General features: G+C 46.3%; 1 protein-coding gene across 1 annotated transcript in view; it reads left to right on the forward strand.

The window, feature by feature from the left end:
• Nucleotides 1-19,205, forward strand: part of Itih6 (inter-alpha-trypsin inhibitor heavy chain family member 6) — a 30,953-nt gene continuing 11,748 nt past the window's right edge. Inside the window, 5 exon segments of the mRNA XM_038317536.1 lie at nt 1-102; nt 1,177-1,331; nt 10,448-10,558; nt 13,311-13,558; nt 15,844-16,013. Of these exon segments, the coding sequence (XP_038173464.1) occupies nt 1-102; nt 1,177-1,331; nt 10,448-10,558; nt 13,311-13,558; nt 15,844-16,013 (786 nt within the window).

Raw genomic sequence — 19,205 nt, forward strand, 5'->3', positions numbered from 1 at the left:
ATGTCTGAATGGAGGTGCCTCGGCCGTGCCAGTGTTTTGCTGACCATTCTCCTAGACCTAACACACCAGGGACCCCATGGCTCTGCCTCGCCAACCAGCAAGGTCAGTTCTAGCATGAGACGACAGCGCTCTGGAGTGTGTGAGAAAGGTAGCTCCTTAGGGTGGGAGGAGCCGAAGTTTCACAGTCTGTTTCTGCAGGCTTGAGAAGCTAGGGCCAGAGAAAAGAGGTACTGATTGCTAAGTGCAGTGCAGGTGATGTGCCAGGAGGCTCGGTTGTTGCCGTGAGCCTTCGCAGCATCCCTGTGAGCCACACTCTCTTATCCCCATTAGAGAGAGGAGGAAACATAGGCTCAGGGCCCAAGACATAGGAAGCAGCGGAGCCAGAGCTTAAGCCTCGCCCAACTGATTCCAGATTACCTCTCTGATCCACTTCCCGGCTCTCAGAACAGACAAGACATACGTGATGTGTGGGTGGACAGAGGGATCATAACTTCAGGGAAGATAGGAAAGAAGATAATTACCTCACTGCTCGGTGACCTCAGTGTCTGAGCCTCAGTTATCATGTCTGCAAGATGTGGAAGATACTAGAACTTAACTCCTCAGACCGTGAGGATTAAATAGGATCATGGGTGCTGAACACTTACCATGATTGCAGTATATTACTGTACTTAAAAGGCTTAATCTTTATAGCTGAAATCATAAAAAACTAAATATTTATCACATTGCCTTGTAATAATGTAGGGCCTGGTGAATACATCTATTCTGTTAGATTCTAATGCTTTGCTAAGATGTTCTGTTCATTCTAAAGTGAAATCCATGAACCAGCAGTAGCCTCAGCAGTGGGGGCTTCCAGGAAATTTGGAAGCAAGGAGGACATGAGCCTCTTCCTGCTCCAGGGTTGCTAAGTTAGAATCCATATTTAGCAAGATCTGGAATCAGAGAAGTGCTTGTCCAGAGGTGCTTTGATTTGGGACCATCTGGGAGCCTTTAGTTCTGAGACTCACTTACTGGTAGTCTCAGGCAGGTCCATGCATGACAGCTCACTTTCCCTCAAGGTACCTCAGTTTCTCCTCCTCCACCCTGAAACCAGTTCAGGAACCTTGAGCTCTCAAGTACCTGGCCATCTTGGCCAATAAAGAACTCTCTCTAACCCAGGTCTCTTGTATTCTCTCTCAGTTGTTGATGACAAGCTATTCCATACGTTCCACGGTGGTGTCTCGTTATGCACACACTCTGGTCACCTCTGTTCTCTTCAATCCACATGATGAAGCCCATGAAGCCACCTTTGACCTGGATCTACCTCGCATCGCCTTTATCTCCAATTTCACAATGTAAGTCCACTTCCAAACTAACTGCCTCATTCATTTGTTCCTACATTCATTCCGCCTGCTTTCTGCTTCACTGGTGCAGAGCAGTTAAGAGGATAAATTTTTAAAATCAGACTCCTTGATTTTGATTTCTTCCTCTGCCTGCTGTGGAATCCAGGACAAGCTACCTAACTTTGAGTCTCATTTTATATATCTGTAAAATGCAGATAAAATTAGAAACCACTTGCAAGGATTAAATAAGTTAAGACATGTGGAGATCTATGCTAACATAAGTGCCTGGTGTATGATAAATACTTGATGAAGTTAGCTTTAAAAAAAACCTTTTCCTGATACTGAGGGCATGCCTGACATGGTTCTGGCTAGATATGATGGACAGATGGACGACACACAGTTCCTGCCTCAGTCCTACTGTCTAATGGGGAACACACAAAATGAGTCAGCTGATTTAAATAAAATACCTTAGGAGGAAGTAGAAATCTGAATGCAAAATGGTGGGGACTCCAAGGTCCAGCAGGAGACAGGGATCAGTTCTGAACTCCCATCAGTGGAAGAAAACCTTGGATAAATGACACTCAAACTGAACTTCAATCATGAGATGGTCACTAGCCAAGCACTATGGAAGTAAGCCTCAAAAATTAAGGCAATAGAATTAAGACACAAATGTTCCCAGATGAGGAGAAAGTGTGTGTACCTCTACGTCACTGAAGTGCAGGCGATAGGCAGAGAATAAAAGAGTGGTCAGAAGTGCGAGTTGAAAGGTAGGCAGAGACTTGGCTCTTGGGGGCTACACTGCGAAACCAAGTCCATGGGACACACACAGATTAAATATACTATAGAACAGATGCATATCGTGAGGAATGTACATATAAGTCATCAAAGAATAATGGAAAGCTCTAGAAATAGACTGTTAATATTCTCCCATTCCCTTTCATTTGTCCCCAGCATCCCAGGGACCTATGCAGCCCATGTTAGAGATAGTTGGGCTCTTTTTTTGGGGGGGGGGGTTTCGAGACAGGGTTTCCCTGTAGTTTCTAGAGCCTGTCCTGGAACTAGCTCTTGTAGACCAGGCTGGCCTCGAACTCACAGAGATCCACCCGCCTCTGCCTCCCGAGTGCTGGGATTAAAGGCGTGCGCCACCACCGCCCGGTGATAGTTGGGCTCTTTAGTGAAGAGACATGGCGCTGTGGTAAGCAAGGAGTGGCCATAGTGATGCAAGGCTGAGCTGGAAGAGGCAGCCAAGAAGCTGGGAGGTTGAAGAGAGTCCTGTGCTAAAACATGGAAGGAGAACATGACAGTGGACCTTGAGAGACGGTTGGAGGGAGAAGCAGCCTGTTCATGATGGGAGCATGATTGGTGATTGCCTTTTTCTGTTTTTTTTTATTAGATAGTATGAGATGAAGAATGAGGGAAGAGGAGTGGATGAAAGGAAGGCTTTGTGGGGTTGCATTAACCCACATATATCATAGTGTGAGTTATGAAGAGGCTTCTGGATTTGGGGTGTAGCTAGGATGTAGATGTTGTCCTAGTGTACCAAAACCTTGGATTCAGTTCCCATCACTGGGTAAAACATGGTATGACATGGTGGCACACACCTGTCATACAAGCACTTGGGAAGTGAAGCAGGAATATCAGGAGTTCAAGGTTATCATACACAACTATGTATAGTGTGCTCAAGTTCAGTGCCAGCCTTAGTTACAAGCAAGTCTGCTTCAAAAGGAGGAAATGAAAGAGGACTTCTGTCTTTGAGTGGAGCCACTCTCAGAGTTAGTAGATCAGGGAATTCAAGTCAAACAGAATTTCTGCCCTAGCTTGGTCACTTTCGCCCCATGACTGGGAGCAGGTTCATGTGCTATAAACATTCTTTACAGCCTTAAGCCCTTGTCTTGCCATCAAGAACCTCCGGGCTGCACGTTGGAGAGTGGCTAGGTTGGAAGAGGTGATTGGTGTGAAGTCAGTATAGGGAAGAAGAACAGAGATAAAGAGGGGGGACTTCCCTGCAACAGGACTTTCAAGTGGGTAAGACTTGAAGCAACCAAGATTGCTGCAAAGTAGAGGACCAATGAACCAAATACAAGAATAAAAGTGGTCCCCCAAATAAGCAAAGAAACCCTAGGCGTGATAGCAAGTGTGGGGGCCGACCTGAGAGGTTGGCAGTCAGCTGATGTAAAGACCCAGCAACAGGCAGAATGGGGGTTCGTTTCAATAGAAAAAAAAAACAGCGAAAGGATTTTTTAAAAAGTTTAGCAAAGCAGGCTGGAGAAATGTTCCTGGGCAGACTCTGTGGAAAGTATGCTGGCTGGAGGCAGCACACACACAGAGGCCCCAGTGTGCTACTGCCAGAGTCGCTCCACCCTACTACCCCAGCCCCCAGGAGACCTTGAGGCCCAGCCAGCTCTGTCCACCCCCACACTAGCCCAGCCTCAGCAATACTGTTTCAGCTGCCTTGAAACACTCCTTGCCTAAGTAGCCTCTTCTGCCAGTGGCATATCTGCCCTTAGCATTCCTGGAAGCTGCGACTATCTGTGCCCTAGTTACTCCACTTGAGAAATGGAGACAGCTGTTCTTGCCTCCCACAGAGGTATATTAATGTTCTCCAGGACATCAAATTCTCATGGCTCAAAGGTAGCTCTGACCCCATCCCTTTCTTCCCAGATTGAGATTTATCCAACACTTCACATTCCTCCTTGCTGCAATATGAGCCCTTTGAGTCTTGAGTTCAAAGCCCTGGATTCTCTAACCTTCTTTCTCTAGCTCCCTTCTCTTTGATCCACTAGTCCATGAGACCTACAGGGACTTTTCTTACTGTCATTCTGGGGCGCTCAGTAGGAAGGGATGGAGTGAGTATTGCATGCCAGGCATTAGCAGCAAACCAGGAAGACGTTTCTATGCCCTTAAGGAGCTCATAGTCTCCTAGAGAAGACAAGACCCAAAAGACATAAACTAATACACATCCGTTTGTCTAGGAGAAGGGCTTCCAGAAAAGAAGAGTAGCAAATAGAGCAAAGGAGACAGAGACTGAGTAGAGGTACCGATCTAGAGTGGTCAAAGACCAAGTGACATTGAGCAGAGACCTGAAGAGAGTGCAGACTTACAAAGATCTGGAAGAGGAACGACGTTCTAAGCCAAAGGAAGAATAATTATAGAGGCTCTAAGACAACAGTGTGCTGAACAAGTTCAAAGAAAGAGCAAGGGACACTATACAGAACAGCTAAAAGTACAGACCACCTAAGGGTCTAATTTGTGAGTGGATACCTAAATGCATAATAAAAAGAAGTGAAGTCCTGTTACTTGTGACAACATAAACGGGCTAGGCGTGGTGGTCCGTGCCTCTAATTTCAGCATAAGGAAGGCTGTGGATAGACTATTGGGAGCTCTAACCAGCTTAGACTGCATACCAAAACCCTGTTCCAAAACAGTTGTTTGTCTTTTGTTTTGGGGTTTTTGTCAATCGTTTGTTGGTTTGTTTTTAATCTGGTTTTGAGCTGGGTGCAGTTGCTCATGCCTATAATACCAGCATTTTGGAAAACTGAGGCAGAAGGACTGGGAGTTCAAGGCCAGCCTAAGGTAGAGCAAAACTCTGTCTCAAAAACAACAACAACAGACCCCCCTCAAATTTGGGTTTGAAAGATGACGTGTCAGCTAAGACCACTGTCTGCTCTTCCAGAAGTCTGGGTCCAAATTGCAAGTACCCACAGGGCCAAACACAACAACCTGTACCTCTAGTTCCAGGAGATTCAACACCCTTCCTGGTCTCTACAAGTACCAAGCATGTACAAAGTGTACAGTTATATATGCAGGCAAAATATCCATGAACTTAAAATAAAATAATAAATATAACTTTTTCAAACTCTCAAACCCTGCCAAGTGGACAGAAGGGGAGATCTTTATGGTAAGTGAAGTATGCCAGGCATGGAAGGCCAATGCCCATGCTGTCATGCACAGGTGGAATCGGGATGGCTAATTTCTTAGAATTTGAGGGTGGAATGATGGTTTCTCAAGACTGGTAGGAGTAAGGGGTTGGAAGAGTTGGAGAAATCTGATCACTCTTAGATAAGGACCACAGCCCTAAGACATTGTTGTACAGTGTAGGTGACCATTGTGCACTACCCTTCAAAGGGTCAAAAGAGGATTTTGAAAGTTTGAGCACCAGTGATAAATGTTTGAGGAAATACATGGTTATTCTGATTTAAACAAGGCATACATGTATGATATGGGTATCAAACATTAAATACTCTTTAGCACATACAACTTTTTATGGGGTTTTGTATGTATGTATATGAGTTTATATGCATATTTGCATATGTTATGAAGTCTAGAGGTTAACTTGAAGTGTCTCTCAGGCACCATCTAACATTTTTTGTGAAACAAGCTCTCTCACTCACCTGGAACCAGCCAGTAAGCTAGGCTGGTTAGCCAGTGAACCCCAAGAATCTACTTCTCTCTATCTCCCAAAAGCTGGTAGTCCAATAATACCCTATTATACATTCCCTGTCTTTTTTAGCATGGGTTTTGGGATTTTACTCGGGTCTTTGTACTTACAAGGTAAACATTTTATTAACTAAGCTATCTCCTGGCTACTATCATATACTTTTAAGTATAAGTTAAAAATAATTTTTATGGTTTATTTTTTTATATTTAAAAATTTCCATCTCCTCCCCTCCTCCTCCCCTTCCCTCCCCTCCCCTCCACCCATACCCCCCTCCCTCCCTCTCCAGGCCAAGGAGCCATCAGGGTTCCCTACTCTATGTTAAGACCAAGGTCCTCCCAACTCCCCTCAGGTCCAGGAAGGTTATCAACCAAGCTGACAAGGCTCCCACAGAGCCCGTCCATGTAGAATAATTTTAACTTTTAAAATTATCAAGAGACAGAGGCAAGAATATTAAGTTCAAGGCCTTTTAAGCTGCAGAGTAAGCCCTGTTAAAACAAAATAAAACCCCCAAAAATGAAGGAAAAAAAGGCAAGAAGATCATGCTACATAGTGAGTTCAAGGCTAGCCTAAACTACATAGTGAAGCACTGGCTCAACAATATGATGATATAGTTTGGTTACATAGAACCTATATACCATGTGCAAGAACTTAAGTTCCATGCCAAGCTTTGCCAAAAGAGAGAGGGAGGAGGAGAAGAGGAAAGATGGAGAGAGGAAGAGAGAGAGAAGGAAGGAGAGGAAAGAATAAAAAGAAAGAAGAAAGGAAGGAAGGAAGGAAGGAAGGAAGGAAGGAAGGAAGGAAGGAAGACAGAGGAAGGGAGGGAGGGAGGAAGGAAGGAAGGGAGGAAGAAAGAGGAAGGGAGGAAGGGAGAGAAGGAGGAAAGAAGGAAGGGAGGGAGGGAGGGAGGGAGGGAGGGAGGGAGGAAGAAAGAGGAAGGGATGAAGGAAGGGAGGAAGAGGAGGGAGGAAGGGAGGGAGGGAGGAAGGAAGGAAGGAAGGAAGGAAGGAAGGAAGGAAGGAAGGAAGGAAGAAAGGGAAACAGCATGACTAGGGCAGGATGAGTGGCCGAAAGAGTAGGAAGCCATGGGGTTGAAGAGGTAACAGTCAGCCATAATGTGTAGACTACAAAGTGCCTAGTGAAGAGTTTTGCTTCTATTCTTTGTTGAGATGAAAGCCTCAGAGAATTTGAGCAGTGAAGATAAATTGCCTTGATTTAAGATTAATGTGATATGCTAGGCATCATGGTGAATGCCTTACATCTCAGCACTCTGGATGCAGATGCAGGTAAATTCCTGTTGCTCTAGGCCAGCCTGGTCTACACAGTGAGTTCAGGCCAACCAGTTGTATGTAGTAAGACCCTGTCTCAAATAAACAAAAGATTAATAGATGTTTCTACTGAAGTGAATGCAATGAATAAAGAGCTAGGGTTTAAAGAGGAAGACCAGTTTAAAGAGGTAGGTGTGATGATTAGTTTTTTGTCAACTTGAGATAAGCTAGACTCATCTGGGAAGAGGGAACCTCAACTGAGAAAATGTCTCATCAGATTGGCCTATCAGAAAGTATGTGGGTCCTTGTCTTGATTCATGATTGATTTAGAAGGACCCAGCCCTCTGTGGATGGTCCCACCCCTGGGCTGTTGGTCCTGGGTTGTATAAGGAAGCAGGCTGAGCGCACTTCGTGCGGAGCAACCCAGTAAGCAGCTACCCTTTGTGACCTCTGTATCAGCTCCTGCCTTAGGGTTTCTGCCTTGCATTCCTGTCCTGGCTTCCCTTCATGGCGCATTGTGAGCTTTAAGCTGAAATAAACCCTTATTATTCCCAGGTTGCTTTTGGTCATGGTACATATCACAAAATCAAAAGGCAAACTAGGACAGCAATGGGGTATTGGTGACAGACTGGTATTGGGGAGGACTGTAGGAGATTTTGAAACTTTGGCCTGGAAAAGCCGTTGAGTGATCAGATAGGCTATCCTGTGGGAGTGGGAGTTGGGAAGAGAAGAATCCTGAGAGCAATATAGATGATACAAACCTGGACCGTCAAGTTTCCTAGGGAAGCAAAGTCTCTATCAGGCTGTTCCTATATTTCAAATTAAGAGTCTTTGTATTTTGGTCAGCTGGGGCTGAAAAACCAACTGTGATTAACAAGAGACCAGCATCATTGAGGTGAAATCCTGTGGGAAGTGTTTCCTTGGGGTTAGCTTACAGAAACTGGGGTCCAGGAATGCCAAGGCTGCATCTCAAGCTGGTAGCTGAACTTTGTAATGTGTAAGGGTCTCCTGCATAATGCCGTTTTTGAAATTGTGAACGAGTCATGGAGAAGAGCTAAGGCTCAGCACTGTGCGAGCCGGGAGAGGCCATTGGCGAAGATGAAACCTCAGTTGCAGTGCAGCCCCAGCATGCAGATGCCAGACTATGGCATGGCAAGCAGAGACAGTAGCAAGTGTAGTGTGTAGCCGGCCTGAGCCTAAGAGGCTAGCTGTGGGTACCGTGGATGGCAGAGCTGGCGAGAAGGAGCTGCTCGAGCACTCTGGAGCCCAGGAGATTGTGAGTAAATCCCCGGCACTGGATTTTTTACACTGTTGGAGTCTTGTTTTGCTTTGATTGTAGCTGTGCCCTGGTTCTTCCCTCTTGGGATAAGAAGAAATATGTAACTTTTTTTTTTAATTTTACAAGCGCTCATAGTTAGGGGCTTTGGATTTGTAGAGACTTCAGATATCTTAAAAAGGCTGAACTTTTTAAAAAGTGTTTGGATGTTTTAAAGAATGTGAGTGAGACTTTTAAAGTTGTTCTGTTTTATATTATGATATTAACATGAGATCTTGGAGATAAACAAGATCTTGGAAAGAAATGTTACAGTTTAATAGTGATGTATTTGTGTGTAATGTTGACAAGGGATCCTTGTGGTGATGTTTTTTGTCAACTTGATTCAGACTACAGCCACCTGGGAAGAGGCAGCTCATCTGATAAAATGCCTCCGTAAGACTGGCCTACAGGCAAGTCTGTAAGGGCATTTTCTCAATTAGTGATTGATGGAGGGAGGGGCTGCACATTGTGGTTGGTGCCATCCCTGGGCTGGTGGTTCTGGGTTCTCTAAGAAAGCAGGCTGAACAAGCCATGGGGAGCAAGCCAGTGAGCAGCACCCCTCTATGGCCTCTGCATCAGCTCCTGCCTCCAGGTTCCTGCCCTTCTTGAATTCTTGCCCTGGCTTCCTTCACTCATTAATAAAATACAAACTAAGAGTTGTAAGGTGAAATAAGCCCTTTCTCTCTTCCGCTTTCAGCATTCCTTAGTTGTATTTCTTTGTATAGGGTGGAGGCCTCATGACCTTTCCTTCCATGTTAAAATATCTATTGATGTCTTCCTTGTTCAGGTCATGTTTAGGCAGGCATATTGTTGAGACTTCATGGGTATAGCTTCTCTGGCATTCTAGGAGACTTATGGCAAACTTCATGTTCCTCTGGCTCTTACAATCTTTCCATCTCCTCTTCTGCCATGGCCCCTGAGCTTTAGGTGCAGGTATCATATTGTAGATGTACTAGATGGAAGTGGACTGCAACAACTCAGCATTTTCATCGGTTGTCATTTTCTGTAATGAGCTCTGTTTGTTACTAGGAGACGTTTACTTGGTTAGGGAATAGAACTACACGTATATGTGAGTGTAAGAATAAATATTTAGAACATAGTTAGAGATTCTGCTGGCTTAGTAAAGTGGCAGTTGAAGGTTCTCCTCCAAAATCCATGATCATTGGCTAGGTTTCTAGTATCAGGCATGACTTCTCTCTGTTTAAGAAGATCTTAAGTCCAATTAGAGAGCTGTAGGTTAACACCAAGGTATGTATGCCACTACTGCACTGTTAGGGTTATTGTGTCATACTGGTCATTGTTGTGGTTCACAGGAGTCACAGGTAGGACTGTTGGTTGCTTCCCTACTTTGGAAGTTTGTAGGCTGCATTATGGTACTATGAACACTAGTCCTCAGGGAGAGGCCATTCAGGTCAGAGCCAGCTCAAGTTATTTAGGACCTGTGTCACTGACAATTTTAACCACTTACACCACTCACATTATTTTTCTAATGTGTTTTCTTTAAAAAGACACACTTTTAGGTTGTTTATAACCCGAGCAGCAGTGCCTGTGAGTTGTTGGAGTAAATAGTGTGTGTGTGTGTGTGTGTGTGTGTGCGTGTGCGTGTGTGTGGGGTGTGTGTGTGTGTATGAAATTTGAGATGGAACCTCACTAAGTTGCGTAGCTTGTCCTGGAACTCACTAAATACACCAGAGTGGCCTTGAATTTGTGATTCCTCTGCCTCAGATTCCTGAGTACTGGGATTATAGGTTTGCACCACCATGCTTAGCTTGATGTTGCAGCAAATATACAATTACAGTAAAAATGTTCAGCTATGTTACAACTAAAAATATTACTGTGTGTTAAAAGGCAAGCATGATTCAATACTTGGAGAAACACAAAACTCCAACATGTCTACAATATTTTGTGGTGTGGTCTCTCTTTCCCCAGTGGACAAATAGATTTCAGGAGACTATTTCCCTCTCTCCCTCTCTCATTCACATTCATTCTTCCCACTCAGTCTTGAGGTTTTGTTTTGTTCTTTCTTGTTCCTCTTATTTGTATCTATGTTTTTGACCATCTATTTTCTTTCTCTGTATCTGTTACCCCTTCTTTCTTTCTGCCCCATCAGGACCATCGACAATAAAGTCTATGTTGCAGAAATCAAGGAAAAACACCAGGCAAAGAAAATTTATGAGAAAGCCTATCAGCAAGGAAAGACATCTGCTCATGTAGGCTTGAGGTAAGGCTCTAGCTGGTCTGAAATGTGATTTAGCCATCCTAGGTGTGTGACCAAGAAAGATATTCCTTCTCTCTGGACCTCATTCTCTACTTCTGTAAAATAAAAACAATTATTTCTACTTCATAGGATTACACTAAGATTATGTGAGTCCCTAAATATCAATGCCTATAACAGTAGATGTTTAACAACTGGGAGTTTACTTCCCTAATTCCAGCTGTCTTCTGCTAGAAAGATGTGGCTTATTTAATAATTGGTACTTTGTGGAAAGATTATGAACAAGTGAGTTTTTTCTCTTCTTTTCTTATTTTTTTGTTTTTAATGTGGTATCTTATTTATTCTTTGAAAATTTCATATATTTATACAATGTATTTTGATCATATCCACCTCTCATCCTCCATCCAAGCCCTCATATACCCCTTCAATGCATCTCTCTTCCAACTTCATATCCTCTTCTTTTGTTCTTTATAATGCTCCGAATCCAATTAGTGCTTCCCACATGCAAATGGGTGTGGCCCATTCACTGGAGCGTGGGCAGCCTACTAGTGACTACATCTTCCCAATAAAGATGACTTTCCCTCCCCCCACAGAAGCCACCAACTAAGTCTTTGGTTAAAAAAAAAAAGAGTGGGATCTCATGGGTTCTTTCCCCATTCATGCTGGGATTTTGGTTGGCTTCATCTCGTGCAGGTCTTGTGCATGCTGTCACAGCTGCTGTGAGTTGTTCATGAATACAAAAGCCATGCCATATGCAGAAAGCATTGTTTCATAGGATTTCTTCAAATTCTTCAGCTTTTGCACTCTTTCTGCCCCCTATTCCATGATGTTACCTGGACATCAGAGGCAATGATATGAACATCTTATTTAGGACTGGGTCACTTACTCTGAGCATTTGACCAGTTATGGATCTCTTAACTAATCATTATTGAATGCAAAAGGAAGCTTCCTGATCAAGGTGGAGAGCATTTTAACAATATGACCATTTAGTAAGACAACAATAGTGGGTTCTGTTTTGTGGCCTATGGCCTCCCCAGCTGTAGACTTTTGACAAGGTTTTTAGTACCAAGCATAAAATTCCTCTTGTGAAGCGTGCCTCAAATCCAATCAGAGAGAAGTTGGTTACTCCAGAACAGTACTACTCCCATTCCATATCTTGCCTAGTACTCTGATACTATAGTGCACTAGACACAGCTCTGGGAAAGACCACTGGTCAATCTTCTCCCCGGAGCAGCCTACATAAAACCTTCCAGCACTAGGGAAGCTAGCTAGCAGAGAGGAAGTTTCCTGGTCACTTCAAGATTGATTTATCTATTCCCTGCCACGAAAGTGTGTGGTGTCTTCAGCAATAAGGTTTTACCATCTTTCTATAGTGAGAAACTCAGAAAAATGGTAATGGTCTATAGTATTTGGGGGCTTCTGGACCTTTTTGAATAAAAACTCATACAGAGGTATCCCCCCACCTCACATTAGGATTTTAGTTTAATAACCCTTGGCTTCTGAGAGTAGCATTTCTACCTATGTAGGGCACCTCCATTAAAACTACTTTTTAAAATGTTATTTTAATTTAGCTGGCAAAGTATTGGGTTTTCATACATTCTTAATTTTGGTTAACCCGTCTGCCATATCCTCATCTCCTCCATACATCAACTCTCACCAGTATTAAAATTTTAGACTCGCAGCACACATAGTATGATTTCTGTCCATCTTTGCTTTCCTCTGTGGGCCCTGGCCATGGCCAAACCTTGCTTCTGAAGTTCTTTTAATTGGGTTCCAATTTCCCATTAGCTTTGCTTCCTTCCAGTGTCATCATAGTGAGTGCGGCTAAATGCAGCCACAGGGGTCCTCAGCTCCCCCTGTCACTGTAGTGGTTTCCCATATGCAAATGATGTCCTTCAGAAACAAGACCAGCAATTATCCCTCCTGTGCAACATTCTTCTATCCATCCACAAAAAAGAAAACAACAACTTTAGACTCTGCTCTCCCCCACTTCCTTCGTACTACATATGTGCTACTCATCCCATTAAGGCCTCTTACCCCTTCCCCCACATTTATGGACCCTTTCTGGCTTCCTGACTTGTACAGACACTCCAAGGTAAACATGGATCTCTAAAATTTTGAAGTTAGGATCCGCATGTCAGAGCTAAAATGTAGTATTTGTCTTTCTGGCCTGAATTAACAAGTGATACTTGCCTGAATTGACCCTTATTTCTTAAATGGGTCCCCTTTGTCTGGTATACATATTATGTTTTTAATGGATTCCCCTCAGCTTCTAAGAGATTTTCGTCTTGCAGGAATACTTCAGATTTTGCTGCTAAAAACTGAGTCGTTGCCATATAAACAAGCTCGGTTTAACACAAGGATCAGGCAGATTTGAGAGACTATTTAAAGGGAGAGAGGCATTGTTTGTGTACATTGAAAACTTTTTTGTTAAACAAAATATTAGCCCTGAATTGTTCTGTTCAGAAAAATATCCGTTCAGATTTTTATCAACCATGTTTCCCCATAAGGGGGAGAGCTACCTTTGAGATCATTTTCCAGGTAGAATGTTCAAGGGGGGTGGGGAGATGAGGGAGGAAAGGAGGTTGCTGAGTAAATACCTGGATGATGGACTGTGGTCTGGGGACTTAATAGAGACAGAAGCCTGATCAGGTCAAGTTGGTTAAGGATGAGGCTTAGCAGAAGCATGCCATCTAATGATTCTGCTATGCCACAGGAAATCCAACACTCCTCCCATCCATTTCTACTTCTTGCCCAGGGACCGGGAATCAGAGAAATTTCAAATCGCCACTAGGCTGGCAGCAGGCACAGAGGTAACTTTTGTCCTGGCCTATGAGGAACTTCTACAACGACATCAGGGCCGGTACCAGCTGGTGGTAAGCCTGAGACCTGGACAGCTGGTGAGGAAGCTGACTGTAGAAATCACTGTGTCTGAGAGGACAGGCATTGCCTATGTGCATATACCTCCCCTGAGGAGCGGCCGAGCGAGCACCAACAACCAAACAAGTATGTAGGCGGGGCAAGGAGACACTAAAAATATTTGCATTCTTTGAATGGAAACCTTGGACATTCTATGGAACAATCTTTCAGTAATGTCCCTATACCAATTTCCTTCCCAAATCAGAAAGAAGGGGGCTGGCTTAGAGTTCAAGATTTTTAGAGTTTACTATCTGCCCAATTCCTGAAGTCAGTATGAAATTGACATGAAATAGAAGCTTCTGAAAGTATAGATTCAATTACTAAAAATAATTAATGGGCCAAGGTTGGTGGCACATGTCTTTATCCCTGCTATCATGAGGTACTGCTATCAGCAGGTGCTACTGTGAGTTCAAGGCCAGCGTAGCATACATAGTGACTTCCAGGTCTAAGCGGTGAGACCCTATCAAAAAAAAAAAACCTTATCACCACACAAGTATTAACAAACTTGACGACTACAGGAATCATGGAGGATGAATCCTGTTTTTCCCTAAATGACCACAAAGAACAGGAGGAAAGCAGAAAGGCAGTACAAAGAAGGATCTTGACTAATAGGCTTAAAAGCAGGTGCATCTGTAGGGTTATGATAGATATGGCTGTAGTGCAATCAGGATATAATCTTAAGGAAAAAAAGAATGTAGGACCTCACCCTACTGGAACCTGGTGTAGTAGGCTTGAGTTAGGACCACAAATCTCCATGTTTAACCAGTGCACGAACAAGTTCATATCTAACCAAGCTGGGAGAATCACTAAACAAACTGAAGACTTCCCTGGGAGTTGAGTAGACAGAAACAGGGAAATTACATAGCTCAAGAGGCTAGATACCCTGGCAGAGATTTTCAGCACAGGTCTGACTGATGGGAACCTGCTCAGCCAGAAAGACAACACGGTGCACTTGGGGCAAGTTGGGTTCCAAGCCAAGATTGACTTTGTCATAAGAGAGAGCCATGTGAGCAAGGCTTCAGTTTGTTGATCTGTCGAATGAAAGAGACAACTATGACCCAAGACCACATGAAGAGGTTTATTTTCCAGAGCTGAGAATGCATCCCAGGGCCGTGTTGATGCAGGAGGTCATTTTCCCACAGAGCTACTTCCTAAGACCCACTGCAGAATGCGGGCCAATCCTCCCTCCACGGGATTTAATGAATGCTGGCTGTGGTGCTATCCTTCAGCTTCATTTGACACTCAAGGAGGTCCAGGTGTACTTCCAAATGTCCTGCCCCTGAGCTCACATCTGACCCTCCAGTAACCCCTTCTGATCAAAGAGCTACTGTCCCCGCTGTGCTGTTCCTAAGGAGACTGGAGCTCAGAAAACGAACAAGTGGAGGAGAAAGGGAACAAGTGGCCCCGGGCAGACAGGGCACTATCAGGGACCTGGGCCCATGGGCCAGCTGAGTCCAGCAGCCTGAATGCTTAAGCCCCAGCTATAAATGGCAGCTCCCTCCCCCTTCTCCTTAAAGGTTAAAACAGAGGATAGAAGTAGTCCTGTGGGGATAAAACAAAACAAAGAGCCCTGAAAGGAAGGAAGCCCAGGGAATGTATGTGAGCAGGCTTCTCAGAGCATGGGAGCTCGGTTTGCCCCTAAGCTTCCTGACGGCTGTAGCAGGAAGGAGGGGGAGCAGAAGTCCCAGGTCTCCATTTTCTGGAGAAAAGGAGACATCTCTAAATGGACACTTGTCTTGAAAGAAAATTCCAGAGGAGTTGATCTTGCAGTCGGTTCAGAGAATGTCCAGAAGCAAAAGGCATGAGTGGTTTCAGGAGACCCTACAAGGCTCATTCACATGGGGATTCTGGGTGGCAGGGGCAGAGGGAGAAGAAGAGCCAGGCCATTGTGTCCCAGAGGAGATCCCTGCTAGCCTGCCCTGTCTCACAGCAGGAAGGACAGGAGAGGAGCCCAGCCCTGCCACTGTGTCTGTCTCTGTCCTCCCCACCCACTACACTGTCCCTCTAGAGGAGGACACTGAGCTCCTGGTGGAGCTGGGAACAAGAGAGTCCTCCAGAGACAGGCCTTGGGTTGGGTGAGAAGTGAGGCAGGGGAGTTATGAGTGAAGGACAGACCCTCCACCTCCGGTGCTGGAGCTGGGGGAGGGCTGGGTCTGACGGGCAGGGTGTGATGAGGGAGAAGGGCAGGAGCTGGCCACAGGGCTTGTGACAGAGTGGCAATGGGGCAGCTGGAAGGGCACGCTAGGGAAGTGGAGCAGCTGCGGGAGCAAGGGATGGCCTCCCCACCCTCCCCAGACATTGTCCCTCTCACTGTCCCCATCCATGGCTTTTCTCTCCACTGAGCCCTCCATGCCACCTCAATGCCCATACAGGTGAGGGTGACTTGCCCCCATCTACCAGGATACAGAGGGCAGAGACCTGTGTCCACATCACCTTCGCCCCAACACTGCAAGACCAGTCTGCCTTCTCCAGCTCAGGCATCATGGCTGACTTCACCGTCCACTATGATGTGATCATGGAGGACATCATTGGAGACGTGCAGGTACCTGGACCCGGGACATGCAGAGTTCTTTCGTAAACAGTCACTTGGGTCAGGGTCATGCTCTGGACTACAGGAAATGTCCCTCTGAGCTTTACAAGGTATCTGTGAGAGCCAGTCATCAGGGACAAGGTGAGTGACCTCATTCCTTGGGAATCCTGTAAGCAGGCCACAGGGACACAGAACTGGAGGACTTAAAGCAGGGCCCGAATGGACTCCCCTAGCTGTGTCCTTCATTAGCCAGCTCTGAAGCAGGCAAGGCATTGTTGAGTATTGGCTTTACATGCTTTCTGTAGCTCTCAGACTGTCCTGTTGTCCTTGGCTTTCTTGCTGTGGTTGGCTTCTGAACACTTGTTCCCCATCATGAGGCCCTTTCCTGCACAGGAAGTGTGTCAACTCTGAGCCTGAACACCCCTGGAGAGAGGGGAGCTCTGGTGTTACAGCTGAGCAGGGCAGGTCTGACCCAAGACTTCACCCTTTCCCCACCCCAGGCTTGCTGGAGAGGTTGGCCAATGACTGGGAAGTCAGTTCCCGAGGCCTTTCCTGCCTTTCCTCCTTCCAAGCACAACCCCACCCTGCTGAAAGGTTCCAGGGCACCAAGCACCTTTCTCTACCACTACATGAGCTAGTCCTGCAGAGCACAGGAGCAATGATTTGTTCAGGCTCACTGCTGCCCTGGGTGGGATTCCTCTATATCCTCCACTGCTCAGCATCTGGTTCTTTACCCTGAGTTCCTGGTAAACTCCTTCCTATCTATATCCCCTCCTCATCTCAGCATCTCCATCCCCTCCTCATCTCAGCATCTCCATCTCCTCCTCATCTCAGCATCTCCATCCCCTCCTCATCTCACCATCTTCATCCCTCTTCATCTAAGCATCTCCATCCCCTCCTCATCTCAGCATCTCCATCCCCTCCTCATCTCAGCATCTCCATCTCCTCCTCATCTCAGCATCTCCATCCCCTCCTCATCTCACCATCTTCATCCCTCTTCATCTAAGCATCTCCATCCCCTCCTCATCTCAGCATCTCCATCCCCTCCTCATCTCAGCATCTCCATCTCCACCTCATCTCACCATCTTCATCCCTCTTCATCTCAGCATCTCCATCCCCTCCTCATCTCAGCATCTCCATCCCCTCCTCATCTCACCATCTCCATCTCCTCCTCATCTCAGCATCTCTATTCCCTCCACATCTCAGCCACAGTTGAACTCCCCAACCACATACAGTGCAGGGGACAAGCCTGCTCCTTCATCTCTCTATTGATACCCTGCAGCAGAACTACTCCAGCCTAGGGCACAACTCATTGACGCTGGACACTCAGAAATGATTGGACTGAACTCCCTATCTCTCCCTTGGCTAGCTCCCGGTAGTGTAGCAGACAGATCCATGTTGACATCAGAGATAAATACCCTGTAGGTGCCATGCTATTCTGTATTTCAGGCCTGGAGGCTCAGGACAGTCTGCCTGAGAGAGCTAACAATCACAGTTCTATGGCTAAAGTGAGCAGATCTTGCTCAGAGTACAGGAAAAGGCTCAAGGGTGGGGTGGGGCATGAGAGCAGATGCAGGCTATGGTAGAGTCACATATGGAGACTCATGGAAGTCATGGCCATTGCAAAGAGGCAGAGATGGAAGGACTCTGACAAAGGTCAGTCCCCACTGTATGTCTCGGGGTGCCCAGATCCAAATTCGAAGGGCCTGCTCAGAGCCACCTGAACCCAGCAGCTTCTTTCACTCTCTTAAGCTTTCCCTGTGCTAGGAAACTACATGGAAACTTGGGAGCGCTGTATAGGCACTCTCTCTCTCTCTCTCTCTCTCTCTCTCTCTCTCTCTCTCTCTCTCTCTCTCTCTCTGTGTGTGTGTGTGTGTGTGTGTGTGTGTGTGTGTGTGTGTGTTTGTGTGTGTGAAGGAACCCAGAGAAAGAGCTCTGAAGAAGTGGTCTGTGATGGCAGGAGAGAGCTCAGGGTCTCAGAATCCCGAGGTTACAGGTGGGCAGCACATCAGTGAGGTGGGGTCTGCTCAGAGCCCAAAGGCATCTACTGGCTCTGGAAACCAGCTTGTCCTATGTGCCATTGGTGTCAGAAGCATGAGTCCAGGGTGGGAGTAGCACATGCTGTGGGTTCAGCAGGAATGAATTATTGGTAGGGGACTCTTGAGGCTACCCTGTCTTCAGCTTGGGATGCTCCCAGTGGGAAAGAAGAGGGTTAGCAGTCTGAGTGAGGGTAACTGGGAGCAAGGGCTTGTGTCAATGTGTGGAAAGCACTCACTTGCCCACACTCTGAGGAAGACCTAGTGAGCTGCATGCCCGGAGAGCAGCTGACACAGAAATGAGATGGTTGGCCTCATGCAGGGTCCATGGCAAGAAGGCATGGCCCTTATCAGTAGGCATGTGACCTCCCACGGTCCAGGTGGGCTGTGCACGTGCTTATGACACGGTGTCCTTCAGACTTCTCAGGGCCTGGGAGCATGGCCTGCTTTACTAAAAGGGCTGTGGGAGTTGCTGGGCAGTTTGTTGCACCCAGGCTACAAGCTAGCTACAGGAGATCTGGTTAGAAGGCAGGCCAGCATGGTGGGCACACAAGCATCCCCCATGTATGCCAGGTACATAGGAGCCCCCAAGGATTCTGCCCAGAGCTTGACAGCGACAGGGTGGTGAGTGACAGAATTTTGGGGGAAATGGGACAGGGAGCCGGGACTGTGGGAAACAGGCCTCCATTTGCCTGTGAATTAATTCAGAGGCAGGGATGGAAGGGCAAAGAATTTCCTCTTCCCATTCCCCTGTCCTCTGGAAAAGAAGGGAGCTCTCAGGCTGACTGAAGGAAGACAGGAGCAAATCCTGCTTTCCCTGGGAGGCCTCAAGCCTTAGGCCTAGAGCTGTAGGCTCCGGAATAGCTCAGACCCGACCCCCTAGGCAGCCTAGGCCTCCCTGGCTGGAGAGGACACTGGTCCTGAGGGGCCTCCAGGCCCATCTCCTTCCCTTCCCCTCCACTGACCCAGCCCTCAGGCTCTGCAGAGGGAAAGATGGAGTGTGGGGGCAGGGGCCAGGCAGCCAATCACATCAGGACAGCCCAAGGCATCTGTACCTGGTGCTAACCAATCCCCTCTGCACAGACAGCTCTGCTGGCCTCTGCTTCCTCCTCCCTCCCTGCTCTGCCCAGCAACAGCAGAAAGGAGTGTTTAGGAGGAGAAGGAGGCC

This window comes from Arvicola amphibius, chromosome X, assembly GCF_903992535.2.
Source record: "Arvicola amphibius chromosome X, mArvAmp1.2, whole genome shotgun sequence".
Classification (NCBI taxonomy): Eukaryota; Metazoa; Chordata; class Mammalia; order Rodentia; family Cricetidae; genus Arvicola; species Arvicola amphibius.